The sequence below is a fragment of the Phyllobates terribilis genome, unplaced genomic scaffold, assembly GCF_046119375.1.
Source record: "Phyllobates terribilis strain yellow unplaced genomic scaffold, ASM4611937v1 Scaffold_14__1_contigs__length_39327217, whole genome shotgun sequence".
NCBI classification, from domain to species: domain Eukaryota; kingdom Metazoa; phylum Chordata; class Amphibia; order Anura; family Dendrobatidae; genus Phyllobates; species Phyllobates terribilis.
The window spans coordinates 35,278,867-35,293,903 of NW_027362774.1; the positions used below are offsets into that span (position 1 = coordinate 35,278,867).

The 15,037-nt window shown below is 54.1% G+C and overlaps 1 protein-coding gene across 2 annotated transcripts in view; it reads left to right on the forward strand.

Moving 5' to 3' along the window:
* The first annotated feature begins 6,410 nt into the window (after positions 1 to 6,410).
* The window catches only part of ATP2C2 (ATPase secretory pathway Ca2+ transporting 2), a 45,944-nt gene continuing 37,317 nt past the window's right edge, over positions 6,411 to 15,037 (forward strand). The window contains exon 1 of one of the 2 annotated variants that reach the window (XM_073659906.1): positions 6,411 to 6,730. In XM_073659906.1, coding sequence (XP_073516007.1) covers positions 6,446 to 6,730 — 285 coding nt within the window. In that variant the 5' untranslated portion in view covers positions 6,411 to 6,445. The remainder of the gene's footprint in view (positions 6,731 to 15,037) is intronic. The other variant, XM_073659905.1, reaches the window with a different exon arrangement.

Below are 15,037 nucleotides of genomic sequence, written 5' to 3' on the forward strand. Positions count from 1 at the left end.
ATATCAGGAACACCCCACGAGACCAGCCGTATACCGGGAACACCCCACAAGGCCCTCCATATACTGGGAACACCCCACGAGACCTGGCGTATCCTGGGAATACCCTACGAGACCCGGCGTATACCGGGAACACCCCACAAGGCCCTCCATATACCGGGAACACCCACGAGGCCCTTCATATACCGGGAACACCCCCCGAGACCCGCCATATACCGAGAACACTCCACGACACCAGCCATATACCGGGAACACCCCACGACACCAGCCATATACCGGGGAGACCCCTCGACACCAGCCAGATACCGGGAACACCCCACGACACCAGCCATATACCAGGAACACTCCAAAAGACCCGCCATATACCGGGGACACCCCTCGACACCAGCCATATACCGGGGACACCCCTCGACACCAGCCATATACCAGGAACACCCCACAAGACCCGCCATATACCGGGGACACCCCACGACACCAGCCATATACCGGGAACACCCCACAAGACCCGCCATATACCGGGGACACCCCACGACACCAGCCATATATTCTAGGAACACCCCACGACAACAGCCATATATCCCGGGAACACCCCACAAGACCCGTCGTGTACCGGGGACACCCCACGACACCAGCCATATAGCGGGAACACTCCACAAGACCCGCCTTATACCGGGGACACCCCACGACACCAGCGATATACCGTGAACACCCCACAAGACCCGCCATATATCTGGAACACCCCACAAGACTCGCCATATACCGGGAACACCCCACAAGACCCGCCGTATACCCGGGACACCGCACGACACCAGACATATACCAGGAACACCCCACGAGACCCTCCATATACCGGGAACACCCCACGAGCCTAGCCATAAACCAGGAACACCCCACGAGACCCTCCATATACCAGGAACACCCCACGAGACCCTCCATATATCGGGAAAACCCCACGAGACCCGGCGTATATCGGGAACACCCCACGAGGCCCTCCGTATACCGAGAACACCCCACGAGGTCCTCCATATACCGGGAACACCCCACGAGGCCCTCCGTATAAAAGGGACACCCCACGAGACCCGCCGTATATCAGGAACACCCCACGAGACCAGCTACTGTATATACTGGGGACACCCCACGAGACCAGCCTTACACCGGGAACACTCCCTGAGACCCTCCATATACCGGGAACACCCCTCAAGACCCTCCATATACTGGGAACACCCCACGAGACCTGGCGTATCCTGGGAATACCCCACGAGACCCGGCGTATACCGGGAACACCCCATGAGGCCCTCCATATACCGGGAACACCCCCCGAGGCCCTCCATATACCGGGAAAAAACCCCAAAACCCACCGTGTACCGCGGACACCCCCCGAGACCCGCTGTATTCCGGGAACACCCCAAGAGACCAGCCATATACCGGGGACACCCCACGAGGCCCGCCGTGTACCGGGAACACCGCCCGAGGACCGCCGTGTACGGGGACACCCCACGAGACGCGCCGTGTACTGGGGACACCCCACGAGACCCGCTGTATACCGTGGACACCCCACAAGACCCGCCATATACCGGGGACACCCCTCGACACCAGCCATATACCGGGGACACCCCTCGACACCAGCCATATACCGGGAACACCCCACGACACCAGCCATATACCAGGAACACCTCACAAGACCCGCCATATACCGGGGACACCCCTCGACACCAGCCATATACCGGGGACACCCCTCGACACCAGCCATATATCGGGGACATCCCTCGACACCAGCCATATACCAGAAACACCCCACAAGACCCGCCATATACCGGGGACACCCCTCGACACCAGCCATATACCGGGAACACCCCACAAGATCCGCCATATACCGGGGACACCCCACGACACCAGCCATATACCGGGAACACCCTACAAGACCCGTCATATACCGGGGACACCCCACAACACCAGCCATATATCCCGGGAACACCCCACGACACCAGCCATATACTGGGAACACCCCACAAGACCCGCCTTATACCGGGGACACCCCACGACACCAGCGATATACTGGGAACACCCCACAAGACCCGCCATATACCGGGAAAACCCCACAAGACCCGCCGTATACCGGGGAACACCCCACGACACCAGCCATATACCAGAAACACCCCACGAGACCAGCCATATACCGGGAACACCCCATCAGACCAGCCATATAGCAGGAACACCCCACGAGACCCTCCATATACAGGGAACACCCCACGAGACCCTCCATATATCGGGAATACCCCACGAGACCCTCCATATACCGGGAACACCCCACGAGACCCTCCGTATAAAAGGGACACCCCACGAGACCAGCCATATACTGGGTACAACTCACGAGACCAGCCATATACCGGGAACACTCCACGAGACCCTCCATATACCGGGAACACCCCATAAGACCCTCCATATACTGGGAACACCCCCCGAGACCCGCCGTATTCCGGGAACACCCCAAGAGACCAGCCATATACCGGGGACACCCCACAAGGCCTGTCGTGTACCGGGAACACCGCCCGAGGCCCGTCGTGTACCGGGGACACTCCACGAGACGCGCCGTGTACCGGGGACACCCCACAAGACGTGCCGTGTACCGGGGACACCTCACGAGACCCGCCGTGTACCGGGGACACCCGAGACCCTCCGTGTACAGGGGCCACCCCACGAGACCCGCTGTATACCGGGAACACCCCACGAGACCCGCTGTATACCGGGAACACCCCACGAGACCCGCTGTATACCGGGAACACCCCACGATACCCGCTGTATACCGGGAACACCCCACAAGACCCGCTATATACCGGGAACACCCCACAAGGCCAGATTTTTCCGGATGTATACAGCCCTATATACTGTAACTGAGCTGTGAACTGCGTAGTCAGTCATGTGACTGTGCCACCAACAATAACCAATCAAACTGCTGCTTTCATTTCTTCAGTGCAGGTTAAAAGATAAAAGCAGTGATCTGATTGGTTGATCATGTCTCTATGACAACAGCTGAGGTGATGGAGACTACAGGACAGACATGGACCAGGCCGCTGCTACCCCTGCGTCTGCCAGGCTGAAAGTATTAACCCCTCCATAATGTCACCTGCCACATAGCGGGCACGAGCGAGCGCGGCTCAGTGCGAGGAGTCTGACCGGTACATTATCTGTAATAGACCAACCAGCGAGCTAGTGGTAATAGTGGGGGTAATAGTGGCGGTAGTTGTAATAGTGTGCGTAGTAGTGGTAATAGTGGGGGTAGTAGTGGTAATAGTAGGGGTAGTAGTGGTAATAGTAGGGGTAGTAGTGGTAATAGTGGGGGTAGTTGTAGTAATAGTGGGGGTAGTAGTGGTAATAGTGGGGGTAGTAGTGGTAATAGTGGGGGTAGTTGTAGTAATAGTGGGGGTAGTAGTGGTAATAGTGGGGGTAGTTGTAGTAATAGTGGGCGTAGTAGTAATAGTGGGGGTAGTAGTGGTAATAGTGGGGGTAGTAGTGGTAATAGTGGGGGTAGTAGTGGTAATAGCAGGGGTAGCTGTAGTAATAGTGAGGGTAGTAGTGGTAATAGTGGGGGTAGTTGTAGTAACAGTGGGGGTAGTAGTGGTAATAGTGGGGGTAGTTGTAGTAATAGTGGGGGTAGTAGTGGTAATAGTGGGGGTAGTAGTGGTAATAGTAGGGGTAGTAGTGGTAATAGTGGGGGTAGTAGTGGTAATAGTGGGGGTAGTAGTGGTAATAGCAGGGGTAGCTGTAGTAATAGTGAGGGTAGTAGTGGTAATAGTGGGGGTAGTTGTAGTAATAGTGGGGGTAGTAGTGGTAATAGTGGGGGTAGTTGTAGTAATAGTGGGGGTAGTGGTGGTAATAGTGGGGGTAGTTGTAGTAATAGTGGGCGTAGTAGTAATAGTGGGGGTAGTAGTGGTAATAGTGGGGGTAGTAGTGGTAATAGTAGGGGTAGTAGTGGTAATAGTAGGGGTAGTAGTGGTAATAGTGGGGGTAGTAGTGGTAATAGTGGGGGTAGTAGTGGTAATAGCAGGGGTAGCTGTAGTAATAGTGAGGGTAGTAGTGGTAATAGTGGGGGTAGTTGTAGTAACAGTGGGGGTAGTAGTGGTAATAGTGGGGGTAGTAGTGGTAATAGTAGAGGTAGTAGTGGTAATAGCAGGGGTAGTAGTGGTAATAGTGGGGGTAGTTGCAGTAATAGTGGGGGTAGTAGTGGTAATAGTGGGGGTAGTTGTAGTAATAGTGGGCGTAGTAGTAATAGCAGGGGTAGTAGTGGGGGTAGTTGTGTGGTAATAGTGGGGGTAGTAGTGGCAATAGTGTGGGTAGCTGTAGTAATAGTGGGGGTAGTAGTGGTAATAGTGGGGGTAGTAGTGGTAATAGTAGAGGTAGTAGTGGTAATAGTAGTTGTAGTAATAGTGGGGGTAGTAGTGGTAATAGTGGGGGTAGTTGTAGTAATAGTGGGCGTAGTAGTAATAGCAGGGGTAGTAGTGGGGGTAGTAGTGGCAATAGTGTGGGTGGTAGTAGTATTAGTAGGGGTAGTTGTGTGGTAAATAATAGTGGGGGTAGCTGTGTGGTAATAGTGGGGGTAGCAGTGAGGTAATAGTGGGGGTGGGTAGTAGTAGTAATAGTGGGGGTAGTTGTGTGGTAATAGTGGGGGTAGCTGTGTGGTAATAGTGGGTGTAGTTGGGTGGTAATAGTGGGGGTAGTAGTAGTAATAGTGGGGGTAATGCTATGCTATCTTGGAGATGATGCTGTGCTCTGATGGAGGTGAAGCTCTGCTCTGATGGCAGTGATGCTCTGCTTTCATGTGGGCGATGCTCTGCTCTGTTGGGGGTGATGCTCTGCTCTGATGGGGGTGATGCTCTGCTCTGATGGGGGTGATGCTCTGCTTTCATGTGGGCGATGCTCTGCTCTGTTGGGGGTGATGCTCTGCTCTGATGGCAGTGATGCTCTGCTTTCATGAGAGCGATGCTCTGCTCTGATGGGGGTGATGCTCTGCTCTGATGGAAATGATGCTCTCCTCTGATAAGAGTGATGCTCTGCTCTGATGGGGGTGATGATCTGCACTGATGGGGGCGATGCTATGCTTTGATAGGAGTGATGCTCTGCTCTGATGGGAGTGAGGCTCTGGTCTGATGGAGGTAATGATCTGCTCTGATGGGGGTGATGATCTGGACTGATGGGGGCGATGCTCTGCTTTGATAGGAGTGATGCTCTGCTCTGATGCGAGTGAGGCTCTGGTCTGATGGAGGTGATGCTCTGCTCTGATGGGGGTGATGATCTGCACTGATGGGGGTGATAATCTGCACTGATGGGGGTGATAATCTGCACTGATGGGGGTGATGATCTGCTCTGATGGGGGTGATGATCTGCACTGATGGGGGTGATGATCTGCACTGATGGGGGTGATGATCTGCTCTGATGGGGGTGATGATCTGCACTGATGGGGGTGATGATCTGCTTTGATAGGAGTGATGCTCTGCTCTGATGGGGGTGAGGCTCTGCTCTGATGGGGGTGAGGCTCTGCTCTGATGGGGGTGATGATCTGCACTGATGGGGGTGATGCTCTGCTCTGATGGGGGGTGACGCTCTGCTCTGATGGGGGTGAGGCTCTGCTCTGATGGGGGCGATGATAAGCTCTGATGGGGGTGACTCTCTGCTCTGATGGGGGTGATGCTCTGCTCTGATGGGGTGATGCTCTGCTCTGTTGGGGGTGATGCTCTGCTCTGATGGGGGTGAGGCTCTGCTCTGATGGGGGGTGATGCTCTGCTCTGATGGGGGTGAGGCTCTGCTCTGATGGGGGTGATGCTCTGCTCTGATGGGGGTGATGGTCAGCTCTGATGGGGGGTGATTCTCTGCTCTGATGGGGGTGAGGCTCTGCTCTGATGGGGGTGAGGCTCTGCTCTGATGGGGGTGAGGCTCTGCTCTGATGGGGGTGATGGTCAGCTCTGATGGGGGGTGATTCTCTGCTCTGATGGGGGTGAGGCTCTGCTCTGATGGGGGTGATGCTCTGCTCTGATGGGGGTGAGGCTCTGCTCTGATGGGGGTGATGCTCTGCTCTGATGGGGGTGATGGTCAGCTCTGATGGGGGGTGATTCTCTGCTCTGATGGGGGTGAGGCTCTGCTCTGATGGGGGTGATGCTCTGCTCTGATGGGGGTGAGGCTCTGCTCTGATGGGGGTGAGGCTCTGCTCTGATGGGGGGGATGGTCAACTCTGATGGGGGGTGATTCTCTGCTCTGATGGGGGGTGATTCTCTGCTCTGATGGGGGTGATGCTCTGCTCTGATGGTGGGTGATGCTCTGCTCTGATGGGGGTGATGCTCTGCTCTGATGGGGGGGGGATTGGTCAGCTCTGATGGGGGGTGATGCTCTGCAGACCCCTCCTCGGGCTCCGCCGCAGCCTCAGTGCTGACTCCACACATGCGCGGTGCGGCCGGTGATGAGGAGCAGCTCTCCCCGTCCTCCTCTTCCTCCTTCAGGCATGGCCTCCTCCTCCTGTCCCCAGTGCTCGGGCTGCGGGATGGGCCGGCACCTGCTGGAGGAGGGCGGGGCCGCGCTCACCTGTCCCAGGTATAGTCCGGAGCCCCCCGCCCCTCTCCCGCCGGAGCCGACGATCGTGTCCGCGGGGAACATGGGGGGGAAGCGGCTGCAGCGACTGATGCACAACGTGCGCCGCCTGCCACACAAATACCATCTGCTGGGGGGCAGCGAGCTGAAGGCGGAGGTGAGTGCGGGGGATGCTGCCACCTGGGGGGCAGAGCCAGGCATCGATCACACCTGGGGGGCAGACACCGGGCACTGATCACACCTGGGGGGCAGACACCGGGCACTGATCACACCTGGGGGGCAGACACCGGGCACTGATCACACCTGGAGGGCAGACACCGGGCACTGATCACACCTGGGGGGCAGACACCGGGTACTGATCACAGACACCGGGCACTGATCACACCTGGGGGGCAGACACCGGGTACTGATCACACCTGGGGGGCAGACACCGGGTACTGATCACAGACACCGGGCACTGATCACACCTGGGGGGCAGACACTGGGCACTGATCACACCTGGAGGGCAGACACCGGGCACTGATCACACCTGGGGGGCAGGCACTGATCACAGACACTGGGCACTGATCACACCTGGGGGGCAGACACCGGGTACTGATCACAGACACTGGGCACTGATCACACCTGGGGGGCAGACACCGGGCACTGATCACACCTGGGGGGCAGACACCGGGCACTGATCACACCTGGGGGGCAGACACCGGGCACTGATCACACCTGGAGGGCAGACACCGGGCACTGATCACACCTGGGGGGCAGACACCGGGTACTGATCATACCTGGGGGCCAGACACCGGGCACCAATCACACCTGGGGGGCAGGCACCGAGCACTGATCACAGACACCGGACACTGATCACACCTGGGGGGCAGACACCGGACACTGATCTCACCTGGGGGGCAGACACCGGGCACTGATCACAGACACCGGGCACTGATCACAGACACCGGACACTGATCACACCTGGGGGGGGGGGGCAGACACCGAGCACTGATCACAGACACCGGACACTGATCACTTCTGGGGGGGGCAGACACCGAGCACTGATCACAGACACCGGACACTGATCACTTCTGGGGGGGGCAGACACCGAGCACTGATCACAGACACCGGACACTGATCACTTCTGGGGGGGGCAGACACCGAGCACTGATCACAGACACCGGACACTGATCACACCTGGGGGGGCAGACACCGGGCACTGATCACACCTGGGGGGGCAGACACCGAGCACTGATCACAGACACCGGGCACTGATCACACCTGGGGGGGCAGACACCGAGCACTGATCACAGACACCGGACACTGATCACACCTGGGGGGGCAGACACCGGACACTGATCACACCTGGGGGGGCAGACACCGGGCACTGATCACACCTGGGGGGGCAGACACCGAGCACTGATCACAGACACCGGACACTGATCACTTCTGGGGGGGGCAGACACCGAGCACTGATCACAGACACCGGACACTGATCACACCTGGGGGGGCAGACACCGGGCACTGATCACACCTGGGGGGGCAGACACCGAGCACTGATCACAGACACCGGGCACTGATCACACCTGGGGGGGCAGACACCGAGCACTGATCACAGACACCGGACACTGATCACACCTGGGGGGGCAGACACCGGGCACTGATCACACCTGGGGGGGCAGACACCGAGCACTGATCACAGACACCGGGCACTGATCACACCTGGGGGGGCAGACACCGGGCACCGATCACACCTGGGGGGGCAGACACCGGGTACTGATCACAGACACTGGGCACCGATCACACCTGGGGGGGCAGACACCGGGTACTGATCACAGACACCGGGCACCGATCACACCTGGGGGGGCAGACACCGGGCACCGATCACACCTGGGGGGGCAGACACCGGGCACCGATCACACCTGGGGGGGCAGACACCGGGCACTGATCACACCAGGGGGGCAGACACCGGGCACTGATCACATTTGTGGGGGGGAGCAGAAACCGGGCACGAGTCACATCTACTACATACAGGGCATGATGATGATACATTGTATAGGAGCAGGGTGTGTATGAGTGTGTGTGTATATATATGTGTGTGTTGTGTTTGCAAGGGCTCTCGTGCCGCTGACCCTCGTTCTTAGCTCCGCCCTCACCTGGGGGATTGTATTAATATGTGTAGTGAACATATTGCATCCTGGGGTGATCATAGAGCTGAGGAGTCGGGGGTCTTCATGGATGGAGTTGGGGGGGTGTCATCTGTGGATTATTATTACACCCCCATTATGATAAATCCTAAGAATGGAAATATGCTTCATACATTCGGTGCTTCATAGTAATGTCCTTTTAGTCCGGCCGTTGTGCCTGTGGGCGTCAGCTGCGCTGTGTACATCTGCTGGAGGATGAGATGTGACAGGTGCCGCGTCCCCCCGGAATCCTCCTGAGTGAGTGTAAGTGGGGTGACGTGTCCTTTGCGCTGGTTGCGGGGGGCCGATGTTGTCCTGCGGAGCGCGGCCATCAGATCTATTGTGAGGTTACAGGGAGCCGCACCGCCGTGATGTCCGGCACAAGCGCCACTGGATCTCTGCGCAGTTTGCAGTTAGATGGAGCCGCCATTCACCGGTCTGCTGTCTGCCGGAGCCTGTGCCGCTGTGATCCGTTGTGTTCTCTGCGCCTCCGTACAGGTGATGGATATAACGTTACCTGTAATTACCAGCTCATGTGAGGCTCCATTCATCCTGCACACTGAACCCTCATCCTCCTTGTGCCCCCGAACTGACGATGAGGTCCTGGCTCAGTTACCACAGGTTGTCGTGCTGCCGAATCTCAGACTATCACACTTTTAATACTGGAGTCACCGACTTTTGGCAGCCCCGTATCCCCAGAAAGATATTTGTCCAAACCCCCCCACCCCGCTGTCTGAGGGAGCCGGACATCTGCCCCACCCCCCCACTGGCTGGTGGAGCCGGGCGACTGGCCCCCCGCTGGCTGGTGGAGCCGGGCGACTGGCCCCCCGCTGGCTGGTGGAGCCGGGCGACTGGCCCCCCGCTGGCTGGTGGAGCCGGGCGACTGGCCCCCCGCTGGCTGGTGGAGCCGGGCGACTGGTCCCCCGCTGCCTGGTGGAGCCGGGCGACTGGCCCCCCGCTGCCTGGTGGAGCCGGGCGACTGGCCCCCCGCTGCCTGGTGGAGCCGGGCGACTGGTCCCCTGCTGGTGGCTTTTTCAGACTGCTGTTCTCCAATGTGGGGTAGGCATGGATGCATTTGGCTCTGTATTCTGGGTCAGGGTCCTTGTCATGTAGAGGTTCTGTTTGGGGCCGTGCCCTCATCATTGCCTATCACATAGGCCACAGGCGTTGTCATGAGTTCTTGGATGATTGACACTTGTCCCCGTCCCTAATTCACAGTTACTTATGACGGTTGCCACAACGTTTCGGCCTCGGTTGTGGTAGCTTTTCTGGAGCGCCTGCTGCTCCTCCAGATAGACCTGTTCTTAAACATATAGTCCACCGACATGTCTGCAGTCGGGGGGCTCCGCTTCCGTCCTAGAAGCTTCTTGGTTGTGCATGTGTCGTGTGGTCTGGACGACACATACGGGATGACCTCGGGTTTGAAAATGAATTTTCTGATGGCTTAATATGGCGGCGTCCGGGCCCCTCGGTATCCAGATTGGCTGCGCAGAGTATCTCGAGCGTCCTGCATTACACTGACCGTTGAGCTTATGCCTCATTACCCCTGAATATCCGCAGTCAGGTCACCCCATGAATACAGCTGCGGTCCCAGCAGGAGGCACCCCATAATCTGTTACTGTAATGGGGGCTGCAGGTGGCTTATCACTGCTCAGCTCGGGGGTCTTACTGTGTGGTGTCACCCTCCCCTTCATATGTCCGAATATCATGTTCCTGACATCATGTGATTCCCCCATAAAGTGCAGCATTCACGTAGAGAGATTGCAGTGTCCTGGACGATTATCAGAAGGAAGCTGCATTAATGCGGTTCTATGAGTTCAGCTCTGTGGATGAATATATCTGGTGTCCGCGCTGTACCGTAGCACTCGTGCCGGCCCATGTCTAACTCTACACTGTGGTTTGTGTTTGACTTCTGGGCGTTCAGTTTCTGAGAATCCGCATCATCCCACAGAACAATAGATTATTACTGCGGGAAAGCAAATATCAGGTTCTATGTGAATGGACCGAGCAGGAGTACGGCCACAAGAGGTCGGGTCAGCGCTGTTACCTCTTACCATAGACCTCACAGGCCATCACCAGCCTTTATCCCGTCACCTTGTGTCCGTGGGGCCTTTATCCCGGCGCCCTGTGTCCCCGTGGGGCCTTTATCCCGGCGCCCTGTGTCCCCGTGGGGCCTTTATCCCGGCGCCCTGTGTCCCCGTGGGGCCTTTATCCCGGCGCCCTGTGTCCCCGTGGGGCCTTTATCCCGGCGCCCTGTGTCCCCGTGGGGCCTTTATCCCGGCACCTTATATCCTTATATCCAGCAACAGATGAGAGGCCTTTATCTTGGTTCTGTATACAGCCATGTCCGCCCTGTATCCTGTTTCTACGCACCCAGTTCACCATACCCACCCACGCCCGCTGACACCCATGTTTACCAGTTTTATGACCCCTCGTCTTGAAGTGATTATGCGTCTTTTATTATCAGTATCAACCCTGAGGATCCTGACAGGCGAGTGATGGGTCTCTAGGACCAGAGACGCGTTAGTGTTGTCATGTGCCCGTTGTAGAAACGCAGTAAATCCCCGCAGTATGAGGCTGCGGTGAGCGGACGAAGCCCTGGGCCCCGGTCTTCCCCGACATGACACAGTCCTGGGCTCGGCACAGTTAGTGCACCTAGTCCGGACATATTATAACCTCTCGGCATTGCATTAGGGCCATGATTTGTGGTCGCTCCTTCTTTCTACCTTATGGACCGCTGCCGTCTCGGGGGTCTTCAGGTTATCACAATGCAGTGAATGAATGGGCTCCATAAAGGGTTAAGCCCATAGTCCTCCTGTGCCAGGCGCTGGAGCTGCAGGAACAATGCCCTGTGTGTACCTGTGCCGCCACATTGTGGGAAGTGGTTTTCCGCCGCCGCTGCTGCTCTTTGTTTCCCCTTTTTTCAGGAAAGCGAAGATTCCAGGTACCAATTAAGTGAGCGGCAGTTCTGGCTCCCCGGTGCTGGATTCTGGCACAAATAGGTCACCGGGAGGAGGATGGAGGCGGCCGGCCGGGAGCGAGGTGTAATATCGCACGGATCAGCTCCTCGTCCACCCCTTACGGCCGCCATCTTTGTGGCCTTTGTCTCCTCTCGGGATGTTCCACTGATGAATCCAGTGAACCCTCGGTGTTAGTACAAGCGTTTCCCGAGTACAGTCGCGTTTCCAGCCGGGCGTCTGCCATTTCACCAGACAGAGTAGCGCGGCACGCTGCGGCATTGGTACCAGGCTGGCCGGGAGATTTCCATTCAGTGGAGCAAGCAGAGATCCCGCATGATGGATAACTGGCAGACAAAGCCCGTGAGGAAGCAGCGAAACGTCTCGCCATACGCCGATGAATATTAAAGTACAGGGACGGGACGTGTGTGAGGCATTGATGGCAGATGGGTGTGGGAGGACAAGTCCCAGCATTCCCCGCCATCCTGCGGTGCGTGGGGCGCCGCTGATCGCTGACGTCTGGGGCCTCGTCACCTGCAGGATGGCGCCGTCACTCAGGTGCTGCACGTTCTGCTTTTATAACGATTTCCTCTTAAAGGCACAGTGCACCTATATATTCTCCTGTTTAGTCATTGTGGGGGGCACATCAGCAGCAGTGGTCAGTGCTGACAATAAAGGTGAAGAACCCTCCAGAGGCATCTAGTGCCCGCCAGGACTGAACGCCCCGTGGGCTCTGACCCTATATTGGGCGCTGACCAATGTCCTGGAGCCGCGGCCGTAGTACAACGTTCCCATAGACTGTTAGATCTCTGCTTCCGGTGAGTGAATGGATCCTTGTTGATCTCCAGAGGATGAGGTCACCTCGGTTCTGCACATACAGCTGGAGGGCTGTTACAGTGTAGCAGATTGTCTGTGCCCTGAGGACTGGCAATAACCATCCCCAGCTGCATCCGGATGGTTCTGACAGCAAGCGGAGGTACTGAACGTGATGAGCAATCTGCAGAACTCGTCATCTGTCAGTGACCCCAGAACAGCGGCAGACCCCCGCTCTGTGCCCACTATGGAGTATAAGGGTCTGGAGACCCCGCGGCCCCTCCTGTCACAGCTGCGCCTTCTCCCTTTCTTGCTCGTCAGGTTTCTCCGCTTCTTATTCTGTTCCTTAAATAAACTATTCACATTCCTGCATCACCTGAGATCTGACACCATCGATCCGCACCTGTCGTGACCTCGATGGAGGATTAATCACCTATCGCTCCGAGCGCTTCATTACCTAAGGTGGGGCAGCGGCGGGCGACTAACGCCATCACCGGCAGCCCCAGGTAGAGGAGCCATGTAAGAATCTGCAGGGAGCCACCGCCAGGACATCTCTGCTCACTGTCAGCGCTCTGATACATTGTAACAACTGTGACATTTGCATAGGATTAGAGCGTTCTGTACTGGGAGTGGCGGTAATGAGAGTGACAGCCATTCATGAAGCTGTCAGGTGGCAGCAATGACCTATATAGAGCCTGCAGGTAGACGGACCCGACCCTCCTAGAATGCAAACGTATGCACGAAATATAACTACTGCAATAATAATACCGCCCCTATGTACAAGAATATAACTACTATAATACTGCCCCTATGTACAAGAATATAACTACTATAATACTGCCCCCTATGTACAAGAATATAACTACTATAATACTGCTCCTATGTACAAGAATATAACTACTATAATACTGCCCCTATGTACAAGAATATAACTACTATAATACTGCTCCTATGTACAAGAATATAACTACTATAATCCTGCTCCTGTGTACAAGAATATAACTACTATAATACTGCCCCCTATGTACAAGAATATAACTACTATAATACTGCCCCTATGTACAAGAATATAACTACTATAATACTGCTCCTATGTACAAGAATATAACTACTATAATACTGCCCCTATGTACAAGAATATAACTACTATAATACTGCTCCTATGTACAAGAATATAACTACTATAATACTGCCCCTATGTACAAGAATATAACTACTATAATACTGCCCCTATGTACAAGAATATAACTACTATAATACTACCCCCTATGTACAAGAATATAACTACTATAATACTGCTCCTATGTACAAGAATATAACTACTATAATACTGCTCCTATGTACAAGAATATAACTACTATAATACTGCTCCTATGTACAAGAATATAACTACTATAATACTGCCCCTATGTACAAGAATATAACTACTATAATACTGCTCCTATGTACAAGAATATAACTACTATAATACTGCTCCCTATGTACAAGAATATAACTACTATAATACTGCCCCTATGTACAAGAATATAACTACTATAATACTGCTCCTATGTACAAGAATATAACTACTATAATACTGCTCCTATGTACAAGAATATAACTACTATAATACTACCCCCTATGTACAAGAATATAACTACTATAATACTGCCCCTATGTACAAGAATATAACTACTATAATACTGCTCCTATGTACAAGAATATAACTACTATAATACTGCCCCTATGTACAAGAATATAACTACTATAATACTGCCCCTATGTACAAGAATATAACTACTATAATACTGCCCCTATGTACAAGAATATAACTACTATAATACTGCTCCTATGTACAAGAATATAACTACTATAATACTGCTCCTATGTACAAGAATATAACTACTATAATACTGCTCCTATGTACAAGAATATAACTACTATAATACTGCCCCTATGTACAAGAATATAACTACTATAATACTGCTCCTATGTACAAGAATATAACTACTATAATACTGCTCCCTATGTACAAGAATATAACTACTATAATACGGCCCCTATGTACAAGAATATAACTACTATAATACGGCCCCCTATGTACAAGAATATAACTACTATAATACTGCTCCTATGTACAAGAATATAACTACTATAATACGGCCCCTATGTACAAGAATATAACTACTATAATACTGCCCCTATGTACAAGAATATAACTACTATAATACTGCCCCCTATGTACAAGAATATAACTACTATAATACTGCCCCCTATGTACAAGAATATAACTACTATAATACTGCTCCTATGTACAAGAATATAACTACTATAATACTGCCCCTATGTACAAGAATATAACTACTATAATACTGCTCCTATGTACAAGAATATAACTACTATAATACTGCTCCTATGTACAAGAATATAACTACTATAATACTGCTCCCTATGTACAAGAATATAACTACTATAATACGGCCCCTATGTACAAGAATATAACTACTATAATACGGCCCCCTATGTACAAGAATATAACTACTATAA